The sequence below is a fragment of the Brugia malayi genome (assembly GCF_000002995.4).
Source record: "Brugia malayi strain FR3 genome assembly, contig: Bm_v4_ChrX_scaffold_001, whole genome shotgun sequence".
NCBI lineage: Eukaryota > Metazoa > Nematoda > Chromadorea > Rhabditida > Onchocercidae > Brugia > Brugia malayi.
The window spans coordinates 19,566,926-19,584,980 of record NW_025062479.1 but is presented as its reverse complement, the minus strand read 5'-3'; the positions used below and the strand labels follow the sequence as shown (position 1 = coordinate 19,584,980).

Here is an 18,055-nt window from a genome sequence, read left to right as displayed (position 1 = left end):
TATGTCACGAAATTCGATAATCTCGCGAACCTCTAAATAATTTACAAATACATCTAATAAAGTCGTATAATCCATAATACTACAATTCGTCTTAAGTGAACACCAGAAATGTAAAACTGTTTCAAACTATACAGCAAGCAATCATTATCCCAACACTCACTTTCCCATTGTAGTTGAGCTTATCCTTTGTCCAGACATTTTCATCTGATAACAAAGGCATGTGCATTGTTTAATGTGTTAAAAATTACTCCTTTGTTCTAAATCAAATGTGCTTGCAATGTCGAAATATTGTAAAGGTCTTGTAAGCTGATAGTCATCCTTTGGGCAATTACAATATTAAAACCCATCTCTTACTATATAGAGAGCAAAGATCATCTGATAACTCCTGCAAGTCAATTTAAATATAAGAATTTAAATCCTTTGTCTCAGTCAGTTTTATTACCTTACCAGTAAGCTACAATTCGACTGCTCTCCGTCACTCACTATTCAGTTCATTTCCCCATCAATTTGTTCATTTATACATTTTCTTCATCAAATTCATAGATACTCTACGAAATTATCAGTATTGTTGCTTTAAATTAATATCTATGTGTTGTGGTTGTTAGAACATAAAATCGTTACAACATACTATCATTCAATGCATTCATCCACACCAACTACAATAACAAACAAGGAAGGTCTATGAGCATAAGAAAGTTGTATTCAGACTGAATCCCGACTTTCACAATAGCATATGTTTAGTCCACGATTTCATATCAGTCTTTACTAGCGGAATACACGTATTGAGAAAGTAATTTTCGAAAATGATTTCGAAATAGGTAAATTAAAAGAGATTTACGAAAACGTTGAAACATTGAAAAGAATGAACAGAAGCACTTTTAGAAAGAAACAAGTGATTTAAAAGAATTGCCAAAGAGTTAACTGACTAGTAACTTCGGGGACTAATATAACTTATTATTTCAACAAGAAACCCGTATAGCTATATCGATGCAGTCAAAATCGAATCAATTAACGTAATAAAAGTGAAATTAGCGAGAAGCACTGCTTTGTAAAAAATTAAAATGTCTTTGGATTGGTAAATTCTACATCTCTCTGGCATATTTGACTTCGCCTTATATTCCCATCTTAGCTAAGCAGCTAGTATCAAGTAATAATTGTACTGATACGCTTAAGAAAATGAGAAAGTGTACAATTCTGGAAGAAAATCTTGTGGGGAAAGGCAACAAATGATCCTTTAACAAATAGCAATTTCTATTTAGAATTTTTAGACAACAATTGAAAAGAATTATTTGGTGAACAAATAAGCAGAAAAGATGAATTGGCGTTGCAAATCATTAATTTCTCCGTTCAACCTGAGCTATAATGGTCATGAAAGGAGTTGGGTAAAGTGAGGAGCATGACTAAGTGTAGTACATTCTATAACTGGTATGATATTTAAGAATCTATAAGGCTTTTATTTAGCCAGCATTGATTTCTTGATGAATGTCGCTCGAATTCAAAATATAGTTCATAATATCGGCAAAGGCAACAGCAGCCATAACGCGTTGATTGCAGTCAACAATAAACAAACATTGGTCATCAGACGATAACAACAAAGCGATTCCTTCGTAAACAGTGTGAGTTGGACGACCAAACGGTGGAACGCGATAAACATTCTAGAAATCACCACAAACTATTTCAACAAATTAAATGTGCGATATATTAAGCTACAATAGTTTAACCTTAGTTTACACCATGCACGCGTCAAACCACAGATATATACATTTGCACTTCAACTTTCTTTCTCAAAGTCTAAAAAAAGTTGTCAGTGCCCTCTAACAGAAGACTTCTTCTGTTACAAGCTTAAAAGTTGAAATTTTGAATTTTAATTTATCGGGCCAAATGCTTGAATAAATTATAAATAACCTGGACGGGCAAATTGACAATTTCCAGATAATTATTGGAGTGCTCTACAAGTTCACGCATGATATCATTTTTGTTGATTTTCCCGAGTACGATATTGTGCTCATCAACGACAGCAATGCATGATAATTTCCTTGTCATAAGTTTATCAATTACTTCACCACAGCGTGCATTACTTGTAATCTGCAATTTTCATTAGGATAGAATAAATTTAACAAAACAGAAATCATAATTTTCATTACTAATTTATTTCTATCTAAGTCTTTCTTATTCCAGAAAAAAAAAAAAAAAAACCGAGACGAAAATTTTAGCAAAAACATAAATTGAAACAATTTTCAACTTTAGAGCATGCTCTTGTTTCTTAGAAACTGCAAATTCAAAATTCTTCTTAAAAAATCAAACATTTTCCTTGTGTTATGCCAGAAAACAGATCAGCAATTAAAATTTTTGAATTCGTTTTCCATAAATTTTAATCTACTCACTTCAAGACAATTACAGTAATATACATTTAAGTAAAGACTAACCGTAACAACATCCTTCCACGTACCAATACCGGAATCGAGTAATGTTCGGTGCTTTATATGAGGAGCCAATGAAAAACTTGGCTCTACCTGAAATATTTTTGATATATAAGTTGGGTAAGTTTTAAAGATAAGCAAAAGCGAAGGAAATCAGACAATAACATCTCAATTAACTCTGAGCACGTCAGATACCTAGAGATGTCGATATAACTTCTCGTGATAAGTTATGAAATCGAATTTATTGTCGTTCTTTTTTCACTCGTCAGAAGGATTTCCTTCAATGGTGAAGAGTTTTCCAAGAAAGCAAAAATTCATTTACCAATTTGATAACAGTTTCACAGAAAATTCGTCGCAAAGATAGCATATAGAGAATATCAGTGAATAGATCGCTTTCATCACTTTGAAATATAGGTATGCGATGAACATGATTAAGGCAAAATAACCTAGCTACATCCCAAACACTGCAATGTAAAAGCAATGCGTGAAATACAATCAAGATGAAACATCAGCAATGATTAGAAAAGGGTTGAAAAACAGTTCACTTATCACTTGCAATATCAAAGCGATTACAGGAATTTGAAGCAAATAAGATCACTAACGACATATTGACGGTTGCAGTGATAAGTTTCTTATTGCCGTATGCTTCGATGAAATCGCGAACTGGACGACCACCTATATCAGAATCGATATTGAGAGTAAAGGCAAGCGCACGAAGACAATCGGTAACGGTTATCATACCTACCGGTTTATGTGCAACTGAATTGATTATCACGGCCGCTTCGTGTCTCGATTGATAAAGAGCCAGCAGCGCTTTACGCATCTGTAAATGGATCGATTATATGAAATTTTGGAGAATGTTCGAGAGAAATTGTAAGCGAATCACAATTTTGATAATCATTCATAAAAGTCGAGTGTTTTAACTTTAGAAGTAAAACTTACTGGAAGATTACCGTCAATTAATAATGTTGATCCATGGATTGGTGCTAAATCGTAACATAACAAAGACTGCATATACTGCTTATAAGGATCCGTGTACCTATCTGCAAAATGCATATGGAAATTGAATCATATAAATTTTGATGCTTATTATATATTTTTCTTTTCTGAATTGTTGGGAAGACTAAGGACCGAAAAAGTGGGAAATCATAGAACTCGAATGTTGAGAGCCATTTACTATCGAAGTAAAGACTATTGCACTGGTATCTTTTTCTCATTTCTCGATCTGAACACCCTCGTAGTATTTATTCTCCTAAAAGTTTTGTTCTAGAAAACGAACATTATCTTTTAATTTTCTGAGTTATACAGTTTTTTATTTTGCACAGAGTAAGGACACACCAAATGCAGCAACAACCTCCAGCTGACGTTCCCGAGATTGGCGTAGTATCACATAATCCTAAATAATGCTTTTTCTTAAATTTGGACAAATTTTTCGAATATAGCTAGAAGCAAACTTTAAATTTATCAAGTAAACAATGAAAATGTGCGAAATGTTTAGATCAATTCATATCAATAGTCATCCTTTAGAAAATATTAAGATGCAGTGAAAATTAGGAAAATTAAGTTGGTTTCATGAAAGAGAAAAAGTGGGGGATTCACGCTCTATTCTTGAAACCCTTTCATCAAGTCAGACAGAATTTTTCTTTCGGAATCTTTGCAATCTTCCAACTGTCAGACTCTTCGAGTTTTAAGCAGAAAAAGAGAAGGTTTAATTTTATATTCCTTTTATCGTGAATTGAATAAAAAGGCATTCTCATAATGCTGTGCTCGTCGTCTTGTCCTTAATAAATGCAGTTAAGACTTGGCCTTTTTATCCTTATTCGGGATAAAGTTCGAAAAAGGAATTAAAATGAATGGCTCTAATCAAGTATCGAGAGAAACACCTCTCGATATTCTAACAATTTCTGTTTAGTGCTGGCACCAAACTTACCCACAAATACATTTCGATTTTTTTCATCCGCTGACCAAATGTAATAGGTTGACAGCACTGAATCCTTTTTATAAGATCTAAATAGCGATCAAAAAGCCAAATTTAAAATTCGTTAAAAATCTACCACATGTTGTGTACCTTTTCTGGAATACTAAAACGTTCCGATTGCTCTGAAATCTTGGATTCTTCCTTATACTAACTTTTTTTCCTTAACTAAAAATCTAGAAATATCATCTGTAACTAACAGAAGTTCAATGGAACTCAAATTAAAACTCATTCACACAGTATTCTCTGAATTCCAATCCCACGAATAGGACACTTTCAGGTAATACACTTATTAAATGCATTACAATTCAGTAAATATCTTAAATATAAAACAACATTGATAAAAATATAAATTGCTTGACTAACAATAAATGAACAAACAGTGGACGAGACAGAAATTATTTTCTAAATCGAATAAATTTAAATAGAAAAATCTACCAGATGTTATGTACCTTTTCTGGAACACTAAAACGTCTCGATGGTGTTCTATCGTTTTCCTCATCCCATTCTTTCATTTCAAAGAACTGACTGTCCGTTGAAATTTTATGCCCGCTGATTGATTCACTTGGTAATGAATAGGCTAACTGATGATATGGAGGTACCTGATGAGTTCATAAATATTTGATTCCATTTTATTTCATTGTTTAAACAGATATATGAAAAAAAAAAAGTAGCAGAAAAAAGTGCTCACTCACTTTTCTGGAATTTTTTCTTCGTTTGACGAAATGACGGAGTTCATTGAGACGGTTGGAATTTTTCCGTGACGACTCATCGTCGTTCGAATGAGCGGAATCAACAGAATCATCATCATAGTGATAGTAAACATTCATGGCCAATACGATGCAGAAAAACAACAACCACTGAATTACGTGATATTAATGAGTAGAAATAGAGTGGGAACATAAGCGGCACAAGATGAACTATCATCTAATTCATGTGCCTATCTAACTAGAAGGGTAAGCTACTAAATTTCGTTCTCTCTCGGAACAACAGTAACTCCTAACCCAATCACACTTCAAAACAAATAATTGTGGTAAAAAGTGAAATAAGTGAAACTGAAACTAAGCACAATGACGCATTACAATAAAATTAACAACAAAAACAAATGAAGTGAACATAGAATACGAAAATGTTTTCCACAGAAAGCCTTTCCTTTCTTTCATTTTAAAAGAGAAAAAAAGATGGTACAAAGAAATTAAATAAATATATATATTCATGTAAGCTATTATTGTCATCATTAGCTTTATTGCCAGCTTTAATTGGTCATTAATTAGCAGCACGAATTCAGCATTATAAAGTGACACCAGCAAAAACAACAACAAACAACAATAATAATAATAAATAAACAAGTAAATAAATAATAATAAACAATAGAAAGGGAAACATGCAGCGGTGAAGAAAACCACGAAAATAATAATGATCAAAACTGGAGAACATATGAATAGTGACACACCACTTCACTGGCATTAATCTCTGATCGACGACTTACTGCACTTCGGAAAACTTATAAACAAATACCCATCATCCAGTAGGGCCTGTAGCTTTCAAATGCGCTTCCTTACCCTGGCTGTCATCCAAAATGACGTCAATGGTTGTAGTCCGAAACAAAGCATTTATTATTAATTCCTATTATTTATTATTATTATAATTGTCGCCATAACAATCAATGATTATTTCAGCTTAAAAAATACTCTTGAATTTTCAAATCAAATAAATTGTGCTTGACAATGCTAGACAATTAGCTTTGCAGCCAAAAGGATGAGATACGTCATATGTTTTTAAGGATCATGAAATATTATTACCAATCAATATAAACCTTTCAGGGCATATAAGAAAAAGGAATGGATTTCCTTCAAGAAAGAATTAATAGATATATTGCGCTGCCCAAAAGGAAGTCCAGGGAAGTAGCTTGTGAAATATTTTGCAAATGAGAAAGACATAGTTTTGTTCTCTGACCTTTTATTTTCTGCTCTGTAGTGATTATTTTGGAATTCTTGACGACTTTTTACCTATATATACACCTATTGCAATAATTAGGCTATTAAAGAGAATAACATTTCAGGATGTGGTACCCTTATGTCTCAGCTTTTATAAAAATCTTTAAATGTGATGGTATGAGCAAACTTCCGCATAAAATAATATTTCAAAGAAAGTTAGGAAATTTAAAGATGTTTTAGCTTAATATTTTAAACAAAAACGACTATTCAACCTTTAAAATATTTTAAAAACGTCTTCGTGTTGAAGACTTCATTTCAGAGGAGAATCTCAAGTTACATGATTTTTCTATATTCCATCTTAAGGTTCAAATCGTCGAGTTCAGAAAGGAGGTTTGAACTTGTTGCTGTCGATAATAAATGAAGGGAAAATCTAGGGTCTTCTAAAAGCAATGCTTGACAAATTTATCATTGCAGTCCCTAAAGATTAACCGAAGCTCGACACCTTCCATCATCTTTTCTCCAATTTTGAACAAATTACATCAATAAATAGCATTATCAACATCAGCTGGAAAGAAATTCGATCTCTTCTGTTTGGCTCAATTTTTGACAGAGCTACCGTAGCCTTTTAATCTAGCATTAATTTTCTTATCTAACAAAAAAAAAAAAAAACACTATCACAAAAATCAAAATTAAAAACATTCTCAACCATAAAAAAAGGAATTTGTAAAAAAAGATTGAATATTAGCTAACCTAGAATTATAGTAATTTTGATAGAACTATAAAAAAGCACATACTTGAAAAAAATCAGTTGAAGATATAGGAAATAAGAATACTTCAAACAGATATTACAATGTGAAGAAGCTTAGCCCCAAAATTACAAAAGTATTAGCAAAAAGAAAAAAAACATGAGTAAATCAAGCTAAAATTGAAAATCTTCAATTGGAAAAAAGTATTTTTTAAAAAATTAAATTCACTTACTAAGCCGAAGTTTGAACAACAAAAATTATTTATTTTAATATCACTTCTGTTTGCAGCTTGGAGAGCTACAAATTGTAATTTCATGTTTAAAAAATAAGCAAAAAGAAACCAGTGATACAAGGGATACATTTGGAGAATCAGTAAATTCTGTTAATGTGGAAGTACATGGGAAAAATGTTGCTCCTATCACAAAAGGACTCCTTTGATAATACCAAAAAGTGTTTGATGCGTAAAGAACTCGTAAAATGTTTAGAAATCTTTTGTACCTTGATCTTTAGCATAACTTCTATTTCTGTTTTCAAACTATCAATAATTTGTGCTTTGAGAGAAAAGAGGAATGGGAACAAGGAAAAACAGTAAGAAGAAGAAGGAAGTTGTGAAAGGGAGAACATGAGATTTTAATAACATTGCTTATAACAATTCATTTCCATACAAACGGCTGAGAGCAAGTTGAAGATTCATCAAAGTTCCAAGTTGAGCAGAGCAAGATGACTAAACTCCACGGTCGTAGCAACTATGGGGACAGGGGTAGATAAGCAATACCTTGCGTTCATCCACTTAGTTCATGTGCACTCACTTCTCATGAGCACAACGAAACACTTAATTTTAGCAAAGAGAGGTATGAATAAACGATTGATAGATCCTTTCGATAATGAACACGTGTCACGTGTACACACTTGAAATCATACTTCACTTGTAGAGGAATAAAAATCGCGTGTTGTATGAAAAACATGTATGAAGATGAGCACTGATTGATTTATTAATTGATCAAACATTAGGTATCTCATAAAGCACCATCCGAAGCTTCACATTCAATTATCCTCATCCCCTTATTCCATCCCTCTCTCTCTCTATTCACGTTTTTACTCGGGAAAAACTGATTCCTTCCCTTTCATTAGATTTCGCATCTGAGCCACAAAAACACAGAAGATGATGTGTAAATTAGAAAAATGGATCTCGTCCAGTCTAACGGTCACTTCCAATCACTGAGCGACTCGATGCCAGCAGTTCTTCACAATCGTCCAACCAATAAGTGAGCAATGTGCCGATTCCCTGCAACAATTCATAATTTTGTGCATTTCACCACAGCTTAACGTATAATAGGACCGCTTATATGTTCTTCTTTCACTACCTTCCGGTTCTAGTCTCAGCTGTCTTGAAGAGTTAACCTCCACCGAACAACCAGAAACAAAGATTCGGAAACTTCACTATCACTGATATAATCCCCCTATCCGCTGTCCTTATATCAAATGAATGTCTGGAGAATATTTGAATATGAACTGAGAACAACACCAGTTTTAGACTTTTCAAGTTCATGAGAAAGCACGTGTTCGAAATAGAATTGCTTACATAAAAAAAGAAAGCAACACAATGATAATTAGTGACTCCTTCAGGACGGGATGAATCATTTGCGATTTAAAAAAGGCCTAAAACAGACATCAATTCGAACTCCTCCTCGCGGTGAGCATTTAAATTCCGGATATCGAGCTGTCAGAAGTTGATAACTTTTCAAACTGATCTGGATTTTATCCGGCAAACCACTATTTTCCATTTTTGCTGCCAATGTCACCTAAAATGGCTTCAGATACAATGAAATTTGTTCCAAATGTATTATACTTTTCCCTTACGCTGGAGGTTGTATATGACACAAAGAAGAAAAGCCGAGGTGCGTAAACAAAAGAGCAGACGCAAAGTTAATTACTTCGAAGACGGATGAAAAAATTCCCTGTAGATTATGGAGTATTATAAGTAAATAGTTACGCAAATAGTTATTCGAATTCATATAAATAAGTAAATAGTATTTCGTTTCAGTAAGTTTGAAGATTTTATTGCTAATTAATGCTACTAAGCAAAAATTTTTCTTCAGTAGTCGATGATTAAACTCTCTGCCTGTCAAAGCTTTTTCGTTTCACCTTCATATTTTTTGAATATAAAGTCAAAAAATTAAACCGTCTGGCCAAAAACACAGTATCTCGGTGCATTTAAACCAACAACTCCAGCGAACACAGGCCCTGTGTTGAAACCCCAGCGACAATGCAGCTTTTGTCCTGGTCTATGCGGTATTTCATATTCGGATAGGAACTGGAAATTTTATTTTTTACTTTATTGTTGAATCTTTCTCTAAAATCAGTACTGAAATAATAACTGTCCCAAAAATCAAAAAAAAAATTTCTTAAAAGGAATAATATCTCACAACAATCAAATACTGAATACGATATGCCTTTGTTTATTCAAAATATCCCTTCATCATCTCTGTGAATTTACTTCTTGTTGAAGGCTCCTTTAAATGACGAATTAATATTCTTTCTTCTCATTTCCACAAAAAAGACTTAAAATTTCAGAACTTACATCTCTCATTATAATTGCAACAGAAGCAATATCTCGAACGTGGTTATGTCGACTAGTAATTGGTACTCCAGATGTCACCATATATGCATCTCCAATTGTTTCCACCTAATGGAAAGTTACATGTATGCAAACGGAAGCATTGTTTAAGATTTAATGACTTAAAGTAAATTTTTGACTTTGATTTTCTTTAGGGAGAAGGGATTTGGTTTTTGTGAATAATTGCTTTTTGAATCTATATCGATCCTTCATGAAAAGCATTAATTAATAAGAATACCTTATAGCATTGGTGCTGCGATATAATTATATCAAACTTTTGAAAAACACCGCTCAACAGTGTCACCACTTCCATCGGTAAACTATCACTGCAAAGCGATGTGAAACCGACAACATCTGAATACATCACTGTTGCTGACTTGTAATTCTTCGGATCGACCCGACGACTTACTTTCAGCTCATCAGCCACTGATCTAAAATAATAACTGCACTACAAATTGCTCTTTACTAGCATTTGAGTGATTTTATATCTTTTTTTAGGCTCATTTTATATATGCCTTGAACGTGTTTGTATAGAAATGTCTAAGGACGAGTGGAAATGATCTAAATGATCTTATGAATTTAAGGGTTAAGTAAATATACTCCTATCCACAAGGCAATGTTCCTATTGACAGCTCTTCATCTCTGTTGAGAGAATAAGTTTTAAACTAATTTCTCACTTAGGTAATAGTTCAAGAAGCAAACGTTCCGCGTGCTCTTGCGCTTCTTCTAATTGCTGCGTCCGTTCCTTCACCAATTTCTCCAAATTGTTCGTATACTGTAGCATAAAATTTCTTCAAAACTCTCTACTTTCTATTTGCTAATTTCATTGCATATTTTGAAAAGAACTTTTCTTCTTAATAACATTATTGGTCATGCACTGAAGGTCAAGCTATGTCGTAATATACATTCAAATGTTATTGTTGACTGAATTCACTGCTCTGATAGTATAGTTCAAAAAGTCAGAAATCAAAATCAAATCATATCTCTGATATTCCCATAAATTAAACGTTACTTTAAAGCAACTGTTAAAAAAAGTTTCATTGAAAAGAAATTATACCTGCTCGAGATTTTTGATCATCTGATCGACTAAACTGCCCGATCTGAAATTTTGATAGAAATGGTTTGTTAGATTATCGCAGAGATAATAATCGCTTTGCTTTTTTCGAATAATAAGCATCTAATAACTTCACCGCATCCGTAGTACTTCTGCCAGTTAATATCTTGGAAAAATTTAGTTTACATTTTTAATGTAGCATCAGTAATTTTGCGTGCTAGTGTGGCTTCAGGACGCTGATCAATAATTCCAGACCAGCATTTGTGCATTAGCCCAAGCAGGTCCGGATGTACTTCAATGTTTCCCGGGATAGATGGATAAGGCGGAATAAGCGCTTCAACTGACTCACAAAAAATGCTTAAAGTATCTTCATTCACTGTTTCGATATCTGAAATTTGCAAATTAAATTCGTTCATTCATGAGCAATTCATTCACACTTTCTCAAGCCTTTATTGTGTTCCACACTTTATACCTATAGTTACTATAATCTCATCTTAAAAATTAAACAAATATGTGACATTTGGACAATCATAAGCATTTACCATAATGATTATCATCGAGTATGATCAACTTCCTGTGAAAGACAATTTCATATAATATAATTCCAAATGCATATATATCAGCAGCCCGTGCTTGCTTAGCGTTGAATGTTATCGAACCCTTACTCATATTTTTGAGGAAGCGACGCATTTCTGGCGAATAATAGTGTAAATCTGAATTTGTGATTTTAGTGAAAGCTGTTCCAAAAGATGCCATTTATTTTAATAATCAATTATGGAAGTGAAATTTAAGACTTGAATTACAGCAATTTTGTCCTTTCTAAGGTGCACAAAAAGGTTTTTACTTCCTGCACTTTTTTTATATCTTTCAATGAATAATAATATGAATCTAAATTTATGATTTTAACAAAAATTACAAAGAATTTTACAGAAAATTAAAACTTTATGCATATTTGGAACAAATATGAATTGCTGATGAAATGGTAAAATATAATTTATTTTGTTGCAAGTATATAAAAATCTATGATAAAATTTCAATCTACAACAAACTTCAATTTCAAAATTCAGACTATTTTTTTTTGACAGACCTGAATTTGAAATTAACCACATTCCGTTTTTAGCACTTATAGAGCCCTTTATTCTCCATTTATACAGTAATTTCGACAGACCAAATCCAGAGAGTTTCAGGATCCAGCGACTGTCGATGAGGCATTGTGACGGAGTTAGTGAACCATGATAACCAATTGTCGAGGAATGCAAAAATTCCAGACCCTAAAAATCAATATGGGATAATATATTATATACATCCGATACGCTGTGAATACTTTATATACTGTGCAAAATTTTTTCCATTAAAAAAAAATTGATTTAGGAAAGATCGTTCAAAGACCGGACTTCACCAAATATTCAAAAATTCTTTATAAACTTCATGACAATATTCGAAAATTGTGCGAAAATGTTGGAACATTGTGATTTGGAACTAAAATATTTATTAAGTCTAAAATATCGCAAAGAAAACAGACCCGAATAATATCACGAACAAATGCTCGCTTAAAATTTTCTTGAAATGCTGGACCAATCTCGTTATCACTGCTTAACTTATTTTTTGCACTAGTAGTAGCATTAAAAAACATCAAGTCAGCTAATGTTCCACGAAAACAGTGATTCCAAATTGCATAAAATTCAGTCCGTTTGTCTAAGCATATCCCAACAAATTGATTGATATTATCATGTACCAGTTGTTTCATCTATAATCAACGATGTTTGCAAATGTATTTTACTTGTTAAGAATGGAAACCATTGATTTTGTTCTATTAATGCTACCTCATCCCAAGACTAATAAATGTAACAATGCTATTGGCAAATTTAGATTTGCACAAACATACTCTATTTGCTCTAAGAGATATATTGAACATATGGCTCTATCAACTGCTCATTTATATTACCTGATGAAGAAGTGCTACATCGGAATTATCGAAAAAAAGCCCCGCTTTGAGTGCATACGGCTCTACAATCACTGCTCCAAATTCGGTCATAGCAAACTCTCGTGAACGCAACAAATCTTTCAATTTTATCTTTGACTCCATTTGCTGCTGTAGACTTTGCACGGACATCATCTTAAACTTGTGAAATACAGTTTCTTAAGATACAATCATTTGTCAAAAGGAATTTCTAATATGATCCCCTTTTCTCCAGGTATTTAAAAAGTTTAAGAGTTTAAGATGTCAGATCGGAGAAGATGAGAAACTGTTATTTCATGACAACAATAATATTTACCGAAGATGCCTCGATATTAACAAATTTGAGGAGCTGATAAGGGATCGCCCATGGCATTTGTGATGTTTCACCACTTTTTCTGTAAATACATTCAAATATATTTCAAACACTTAATCATAATTTAATATATTCTTAAATAATTATAGTTATACTTAGTAGACAGTAAAAATCTTGATAAAGAACTAAAAAATTAAATGAGACTTAAAAAGAACTAAACTCACGATTTCCGATAAACGAAAAAGGCGCAAGATAACAAAAAAAATGCCGTTATCATTAGAGAGATTTTCAACATAGATCTGAAAGGTGATTGCATGAAATTAGTGTTGGTATTGTGGTTACTAGTTAATCGCTTTCATGATACTATTTTGCAGTTAGCATTTCTCTTGTCTAATTTTTATAAACGTCATCTATTAATCAAAATATTGCAACTAATATTACCCCGTATAATCGCACATCTCTCCTTCAAAACCGCATAGAGGCATATCCACTGGAAAATGCTTTGTTATAGTTGTATTATAATTGGTTATTTTACCAGTCTGAAAATTCTCAAAAGGAAGTGGAATTAAAATTTTTAGTAGTCGGTTTCAAACGTCTTTTGTCTTTTGACTTTAACTCTATAGAAGTACGCCAACAATAGAGCCTATTCGTTTGACTCACATATGGTACAAGTTACTTTGCTTCAGACTTACTGAGAAGTACAAACATAATTAACTGTCATTTCATACTCAGTGATTATTAAGTTCCACTTCCTCCGATGGGCGTTTCGAATGCTTCATTATATTGCCTTTAAAAAAGGGCAATCTTATCTGTATGCAAAGACCAGTAAAATTTTTAACAAATTGCCAGAAAATGTGAATTTCTTAGCCTGCTTTTCAATTTTTAAAAATACTCTTTTTATTTTGAGTGGCAAAAGATTGAAGTCTTAAAATTAAGACTCTTAAAACATTCTGAAATTTCCATGAAACACAATTCACCAAGGTAATACAGCGTCGACTAGCTCCTTTTTTTCTAATCTTGTCCTGGTCACATTCCTGTGTCAGAAATAAATCGGCGATGCCAACTGGTTCTTCTTGAAATACCTCAACATATTTAACTTGAAATGGAGTCAGCCGAACTGTATATTGGTTTAACCATATTGTGCCAAATGGTCCTGCAACGTTCGTTTTTAACTTCTCGAAAGCAATCGTACCAAACATTGAGATTTTGGTTTTGTATGCTTTTGAAAATATTCAAACAAAACCGCGTGTGCAGCATATATTTTTATGCTTTATAAGATCTGTATTCAAATTATCACAAACCCAAGAAATGACTGCTTTTAACGGTGTCAATTAGTGATTCTAATCCTTTAAATTGACTGAAATTTTGCGATGTTTGTAAAGTATTCCGAAGGATTGTGGAATATAACCATCCTGATTCATAGAGCTGAGTGTATAATATAATTGTTAGCTGAAGTACAAAAGTTTTCAAGTGTGATAAGAAAAGACCAATACTTCAACCTATTAGTATGTTTGTGCTGAGAGATTTCAGAAAAAAGAAATGACACAAATAAAGTTTTCTTATCATCTGACAACTTTGGGAAATTTAATATAAACAAAAACTTTTTCATTTTCACAATCTTCATCTTTAAACTCCTTTGTCCATTTTTTGAAATATACTTTTGCAAAATTACCCAAAAGTATGACAAAATTTTTCAAGAAAAATTTACATCATTGGCATCAGCTGGAATGTTGCGCCTTATAATTGATAAATTGTGTGATGAATAATAATTGTTGACAAGCTATAAAATAGTTTAGGCAAGTTTCTTTGCAAGAAACCAAAAAGTTTGGTTAGATCCGGTCATATACCAAATTATATTTGACCTTATGTGACAGTACGAATTAGAATTTGACATTTGGGAGCTGTATGAATGTAGAATTGTCAAAGAGATACTAAATGAAATTAAGAAACATTTAAATAAATCATTTAAAAACGTGCAATAATGGTTTCATCGAAATAGAACTTCATAGTCTCATTTATGCTGTTGTTGGGAAGTATCCATGGTGGCTTGAACTCTCCAAGAACGACGAAATCCAAAAGCACAGTAACATAAACAGTTGGATCAAGGCTAAGTTGTTTTACAGCTGCCAAAAATTCTATATAGTCATGAAGATAATATCCAAATATAGGAATCCAAACTGAAATATTTGGGAGTTTAAAGCTTTCAAGAAACATTTAGAACAATATTTATCTACTCTGATAGTACAAGACACTCATGGATTTACTAGTATTAGCGAACCTATGGAAAAATGTAAAATTTGAAATATACTTCTGGAAGTGTTTTTGATTTCCATTAAAACATCCACTAGTGATCGAGTTGTATCCGATGTATTTACATGAATATCGTTTAGTAGAGAAATACCGTTTAATTTGAACACCGTCCGAATATTTGCAATTTTCAGTTTGGTGGTATATTCGTCATCAAATGCTATCACTGACCAAATTAATACTACCTGTCGTTTCGTAAAAATGATAACGATTGTTGTGAAGAATGATAGAAAAAAGTATTGAAAGAAAGCGAAATATTAGCAGAAGTATATAAGTTGGTGGAAAAATGAGAGAAATTAGATCATTCTGTGGATATTTCATAGAGTATAATGATCAGCAGCAGATGAACATAACCAAAATAGCCTTACCTTATCCCAACTCATTATTTTAAAAAATGCAACCAAATTGAATGCGGCATTCAATGTTGAAATAGTTGATGTCTGTAAAGTACATCCATCATTTTTTAAGTTTTCAATGATTGTAAAGAGAACTATGGCAAAAGAACGTTATGGAACACGAGAAATAAACGTTCATATGAAACTGCGTCATAAAACTAGTTTTTACGCAATTCACGCGACACTTAAATGGTAAAAATTTCAGAAACCCTTGAATAATATGTGAAGGACTGAAAGCTTGTCATTATTTCTTTTATTCAAAATGAGTTCTCATAGTGATATAGTAAATTAATAAAATGTGAAACCTGCACAACGGAACTGTGATCATTGTCGAAATGTTCATTGCCAAAACTGAACTGTAAAATATTCCACTCTTTTGTTAGCCTTCCAACAATATTTAAGTCTAAAAACAAAGCTAATATTAAACCCTATAGGGTTTAATATTCATCGAAACTTACTGAACCTTTATAAAAGAGTAAGCAACTGTATAGAAATGATAAAGCCAGATGGAAGCAGTCTTAAAATACTTGAGCAAAAGAATTCGCTCTTTATGTTCACTACTATTTAAACAATATATATATTGGTGGTAGACATGATAAAACATGAGAAAATCTCATTTTTGCTAATGCATTTATTGTCCCACAAATATGTAGGACCTTCCAAAATTTTACTTCAAGCCACAGTAGCCTAAACTCTGGGAGATCATTAACAACTAGTAAAAAATAAAGAAGACAAAGCGATTATGGCATAGAAATCTCTGAGACATATGATGATGCAATTTAGTGGATAACTAAATTATAAAATCGAATGATATAAAACTAAATTCGAGTCACCACTGTCACAAGCTGGTCCAAAAAGCATTTGAAGATTATTTTTGTAATACATTTCTGCGATAATAGCAGCATCATTGCTTTTGTACTTATTCTTGAAACAACCCATCGATGTTATTGGTAGTAACCTGGAAATATATTTTAGGAATATTTCAGCAAAGACTTGGATTTTTATGGAATGTAAAAGATAGGATTAATGATGTAAAATTGAATAGTGACTAAAATTGTGTAGCAGATTTCGAAGACATAACTTTTTCTTCTTCTTAGCATATTATTTAACACTAGTTGAACCAAACTAAATAATGCACAAATTAATAGTTAACAGTGCCACTGAAAATGTGATTCATTCTTACGTTCCATTCGTATCTATAGAAAGCTGGACTTTCAGCTTTTTTCTGCTTTTAGTTTCATTTTTCTTTGATTATGAATCTAACCATCGTCGAAGCGTAAATGAACAACATGACCTATTAAAATAGCTTTATTTTGCTAGATTGATGAACAGAAATTCACCTAAATCGATGATCATGGAAAGGTTGTGCACCAGTTACATCATATAGACCGGCTTTCAAAAATTCGGGTGCCTTTGGAATTGTTGTGTTTGCATAAATTAGACCAATATTGATTACAGATGAGGCATTAATCGGGAGTACTAAAAGACATAACGTTCGCAGACAATACAATAATAAATTAGGAATTATTTGTTGGAAAACGTGGAGCCGAGATTCTGCAAGGTTGTTTCCGGCCGTTATGCTGAAATATTTCCATTGTTTCAAATTTTATCATTCAAGATTTTGTCAGTATTCAGCGATTTAGTATTGGAAAGTGTAGGAAGTGATGACATTTCGGAAACCAGCAATGTATACTTCGACAGAACAGACTAACATGAAACGGACTACCTTGCGGAAGGAATATTACACTAAGAACAAATAATCGCAAATAACTGAGAATGTCATGCATGACAAATCATTTGTAATAATTCATTTAGCTGAAATGAGCTATTAAGCTGATTTTGGTTGCCATAGCATCCTCATTTTGGAGCATCTTTTAAAGTTTATTACTTATTATTCTACACCTACACTCTTACTGGGATGTTATTATTTTCGTAGTTTATACTACCCATCAATCAGGAAGCCCATAAACGGCAAATTCATGGGCTTTGCATTTTGATTCTTCCAATCCCAAAGTACTGAGAAATGAATTTGTGGAATTATCAGCCTATAGGAATGGTAGTTGCAAATAAAATGTGTGGAATCATTTATTTGAGCCAAAAACAAGCTTTTATGACGAGGCTTTTGTCTTTAAAATACAGCATTGATAGCCCTTCTCTCCCGTTAAAATGTAAGATGAAAACGAACCCCCAATTCAATAAATAATTCGTCATAAACAGAATTGTAGCCAAAAAAACCTGATCTGCTATGTGCATTGACAAGTCACTGTAGGAATATACCGCCCCAGAAATTTGAAGGAAGTCGGAAAGACGTTGCCAAATGTTGACTGATCG

At 32.6% G+C, this 18,055-nt stretch overlaps 2 protein-coding genes and 1 non-coding gene across 3 annotated transcripts; 1 reads left to right on the top strand and 2 right to left on the bottom strand.

Moving 5' to 3' along the window:
* Window positions 1-1,457: 1,457 nt before the first annotated feature.
* Window positions 1,458-5,225, bottom strand: Bma-aakg-4 (Uncharacterized protein; the record flags this gene model as incomplete). Its single annotated transcript, XM_001898281.1, has 9 exons — window positions 1,458-1,655; window positions 1,906-2,085; window positions 2,427-2,513; window positions 2,743-2,884; window positions 3,023-3,243; window positions 3,363-3,463; window positions 3,759-3,816; window positions 4,848-4,997; window positions 5,091-5,225. 9 exons carry the CDS (start codon window positions 5,223-5,225, stop codon window positions 1,458-1,460), a joined length of 1,272 nt encoding a protein of 423 aa, XP_001898316.1.
* A 3,051-nt stretch (window positions 5,226-8,276) lies between these two features.
* Window positions 8,277-16,663, bottom strand: Bma-daf-11 (Uncharacterized protein; the record flags this gene model as incomplete). The annotated part of the gene is made up of 23 exons (XM_043075441.1): window positions 8,277-8,363; window positions 8,749-8,880; window positions 9,261-9,392; window positions 9,660-9,764; window positions 9,934-10,126; window positions 10,373-10,470; window positions 10,753-10,795; window positions 10,936-11,137; window positions 11,292-11,462; window positions 11,837-12,020; window positions 12,272-12,496; window positions 12,695-12,865; window positions 13,026-13,104; window positions 13,247-13,321; window positions 13,464-13,561; window positions 14,000-14,175; window positions 14,324-14,471; window positions 14,731-14,802; window positions 15,087-15,199; window positions 15,331-15,514; window positions 15,698-15,769; window positions 16,030-16,127; window positions 16,558-16,663. 23 exons carry the CDS (start codon window positions 16,661-16,663, stop codon window positions 8,277-8,279), a joined length of 2,964 nt encoding a protein of 987 aa, XP_042931375.1.
* On the top strand, window positions 16,358-16,438 carry Bm15529. Its single transcript, XR_006227922.1, has one exon. It is a non-coding gene; the product is annotated as a small nuclear RNA Bm15529 (small nuclear RNA).
* Window positions 16,664-18,055: the final 1,392 nt, after the last annotated feature.